The 3756-nt window shown below is 38.0% G+C and overlaps 1 protein-coding gene across 1 annotated transcript in view; it reads right to left on the bottom strand.

Annotated features, from left to right (window-relative positions):
* Positions 1–1313: 1313 nt before the first annotated feature.
* pof1b (POF1B actin binding protein) overlaps positions 1314–3756 on the bottom strand; it is a 26412-nt gene continuing 23969 nt past the window's right edge. The window contains exons 11-12 of the mRNA XM_035666795.1: positions 3160–3230; positions 1314–2447 (exon numbers count right to left, since the gene is read on the bottom strand). Of these exons, the coding sequence (XP_035522688.1) occupies positions 2273–2447; positions 3160–3230 (246 nt within the window). The 3' untranslated portion in view covers positions 1314–2272. The remainder of the gene's footprint in view (positions 2448–3159; positions 3231–3756) is intronic.

Here is a 3756-nt window from a genome sequence, read left to right on the forward strand (position 1 = left end):
TTAATCCATTGCACAACCAACAGGCTGTAGCATTTTCTGAGAAGATTTGGTCTTTGATTATTTGTTCTCTTGTCATAAAAAGCCCAAATAAAACAGTCACCCCAGAAAAGCTCAATTTGGTCAAACCCAAGATCTGAATCACTGATCTTAAATTTAGGTGGGGGGGAGAGGGGGATTTCAACCACCACCAACCCTAGGAGCCCTGAGGATGAGGGAGGGAGGGCAGGGGAGGGGGAGGTGCATGCAGGGGGTAGGGAAGGGGGAGGGGGGTGACGTCTGGGTCTTCTTGTCGTTCAATCATTCCTGTCAGAGAGAAGCAGTGTGTCTTTAAGGTGTTGTAATGATTTCCTGTTTTGAATTAAAAACAAAACACAGGTACAGTCAGTACATTTTGTACAAAATGTTTAGTCAGCTTTAAAAAGTGAAAAAAAAAAAAAAAATGAAGGCAGACAAGTTTTTGTATTGCAGTCTTAAGTTTTGGCCATCATTCAATGTTTGTTGTCACTGAAATGCAGAGAAAACCAAGGTGACAGTTACTTTAAGGGCAACTTCCTGGTTAAACGTTTACCTACAGTACTCACCGTAGATGTACACAGTTTTGTGACAGTTTGCTTTTCCTCGTTTTCACTTTCAAATAAACGATTTCGATAACTTAACGGCTTAATGCCGTGTTCACATCATACGGGATAACAACTTGTAAGTGTTCACGTCATCAGGATATTTTAATGATTAGAGTTAGTTGTTTGAGGATGAATAAACTATTCAATGACAGCAAGACACCATATCCATCCAATTTGGGTTTGAGGACAGTGAAAGGTGAACTCGGTTGCTGCTGGTTTGTTTGGACCTTCTGTATTTTTAAGTGCACAGTCAAATATATCAGAGGTTCCAGAGTTTCCAATTGTAATTACAATAAGTGAGAACATCATAATTATGATAACTCCGATTTGATGTGAACGCGGCATGAGCCTCAATGTTAGTTATTTGAAAATGTGACTTTAGCGACTCCTTGTGTTAGTATTTAAAAACAGAATCTGGCAGACAGTGCAAACAAAAGTGAATTAACAAAACAATCTACACATGCATCACTTCAGATGATGGCCACATTAAAAATGAAAAAAAGAAGAACCAGCAGCATACTCTTTAGTAGAAAATAATTTACATTTGAATTCATTTACAGTGACTCAATGCACCTTAAGCAGTTTGGCATGATACATAGCCCTTGTGCTGCATTTATGACACAGGAAATGGGAAAACTATCTAAAGTGGTATTTTAACTGGAATTTAAAAAGTATGTCAATGTTTTGTTTTTGTTTGTTGTTTTTTTTGGCTGATCTTACACATAAGATTAGGTTACAAAAAAGATGACAGTGCTGTAGTGCAGTTTAATCAGCCAGTTTACATTGGACTTTATGTTCTGTATATGCAGTGCACACAAAGACACTCCTAAGGTCTGAATAAAGTCAGCTGAGTTAGAATTACATGTCAAAGACCAATTTACATTTCTAACTTTTCATAATCCCAAGTGTACATGCACATTCATGCCAAACATTCTTTATAAATAATTGTGAATCACCTGATGCAAAATACCTATTTAGGAGTATTGAATACCTGCAGAAGCACCTTTTTACCACAAGGTGGCACCATTTCATCTGATTACAGATCAGCCCCTTACTGTACTTACCAATAAACAAAAGCCCTATTAAAGCTTTGTAATCATAAAACACCGCATGCATCACTATATTGGATATTTGGCCATTACCTAGATAGAAAATTGCTTTTGATGACACAAAATGTGTTCAGTAGTTCAATGTTAAACAAAGACAAACAATGAAGCAAAAAGACATCAGCCTTCTTGTCACATAGGACATTTGCTAATGTCACATCTCATATAATTCATTAAATCTTGCAAAATTAACTTTTTTTAGAGTATTGTATGTTATGTAGTGCTAGAAATCCCTCACCCTCACCGCGACCTCTGGACCGCTTTCATTAGGTCGGTGTTGAATGTGGTGCGACTTGGTGAAAGTTGTCTGTCGTACCAGTCAGCAGGGACAGAATTTAGCATGGTGCCTCAGTGCCAGCAGGTTTCTCAGAATTATTCTGCTCATCATCATATGACAAACACAGCAGCGATGCTCAATGTCTGCTGTTTCATTGCATCAAACGTGATTAAAGAGAAAGACTCCTGACACCAAACTCCTCCATGAGTCTGCTGCTGGTTGCTAATATTTTACCATGCAGTATGCTGAGCAATACTAGTTTTCCTTTATTATTCTATTTGGTCGTCTACTTCAATTATCTCTTCTTTTCCCCCTTTCTCTCTTTTTACCTGTTTAATCATCTCTCCAGTTCTCTCGATGACGATGGTCTTGGCTTCTTTGACGGGCGAGGTGACCTGGTAGTCGTCGCTCAGCAGGCCGAGGAGAGGGTACTGGTTCCTGTACCTATACATACACACAAAGTCACACATATTGACATATTGTATGGCTTGAACAGACAAATTTAAGTTTTCAGTGATATCAATTAGTTTTTTTAACCTGCTGGGGCAGACCTTTTTTTATTAATCTCCTGAACTGTCAAATTAGATATTTCTACCTCCTAGTTTTACTTTTTTTCTTTTAACTATCAAATACTCACTAACAGGTTTTCACTTTTGTGTAGTCAGCTCGCATTCACAGCAGTTAAATAGACCAAAAGTAATGTTGAAAAAATGTGTTAGGACGTATCCACTCGAGCTGCATAATCCACTTTCCCGTTGAGTCGCATTGGTCAGTGCTTCAAACAATGGTTGCTTTGCTAATTTATCATTAAATCTGCTACTTTCAGCAGAGCTTCGGTGCTATGAAGAGGCAATAGTGCCATAAGGAAGTCTGCATTTTAAACTGGAAACAGTTTTAGTTTTTAATAAATAACATTGGTTAAAACTGTCAGTGTAGTCTAGTCAAGCTACAACTTATGATTATTTTCATCATCAGTTAAATGGCTAATTATTTTCTTGATTGATCACTTCGTTCGTCGTTATAAAGACAGCAAAATGCCCATTTTCCAAGGGTCCAAGGTAACATCTTAAAATTGCTTCTTCTTTGTAAACGTTGTGTAAAAACATGCACTGCTGTGTGGTGTGTAATCTGTGTGTAGTTTGCTGTGATGTTTTACCTCTTGGTGATGATGGTCTTGGTGACGTTCTTGGAGCTGTCGTTCCTCTCGTGCATCAGCTTCCTGATCTCCTGAGGGCCACGAAAGATCAAAGGTCGGTGGTAAGCAAGCTAAGAAACTTAGCAACAGGTACTGTTTGCTTACAAGCCAGTGTGTTTCATACAAATACAGTAGGTGCTGTATGCTGAAGTTCACTAAAATAATATATATGTATTCATACCTTTTTGTTATTTTGTTTTTTATTATCCAATTGGGTCTCATTTTATAACTTCTATAGTTAAATTGGAAAAGGAGTTCTGTAGTGGATTTTCTTATTCTCTCATCTGCATCTCTTCTTCAGTTTCTTTATTTCAATTCACTGCAAATGAACTTAAACCAAAACTGTCTGCAGCTTTTTTGTGTGTTTGTGTGAGCAACTATAACAAAGGCAGGTCAGGCCAGCAGCGTTCACATTCCTAAGGTTAAAATTAACTGACAGCCCGCTTCAGTCGGTGCTGCACGAAAACAAGAATGCAGTAAGACCTGAAAGGTGAAAACTAAACAGTGTAATGAAGAAACATATCAGGTCACAAGCCTGAGAGAGAGAGTGTGTGTGTG

This window comes from Morone saxatilis, unplaced genomic scaffold, assembly GCF_004916995.1.
Source record: "Morone saxatilis isolate NCDOM2014 unplaced genomic scaffold, NCSU_SB_2.0 Contig20, whole genome shotgun sequence".
In the NCBI taxonomy this organism is placed as follows: Eukaryota; Metazoa; Chordata; class Actinopteri; family Moronidae; genus Morone; species Morone saxatilis.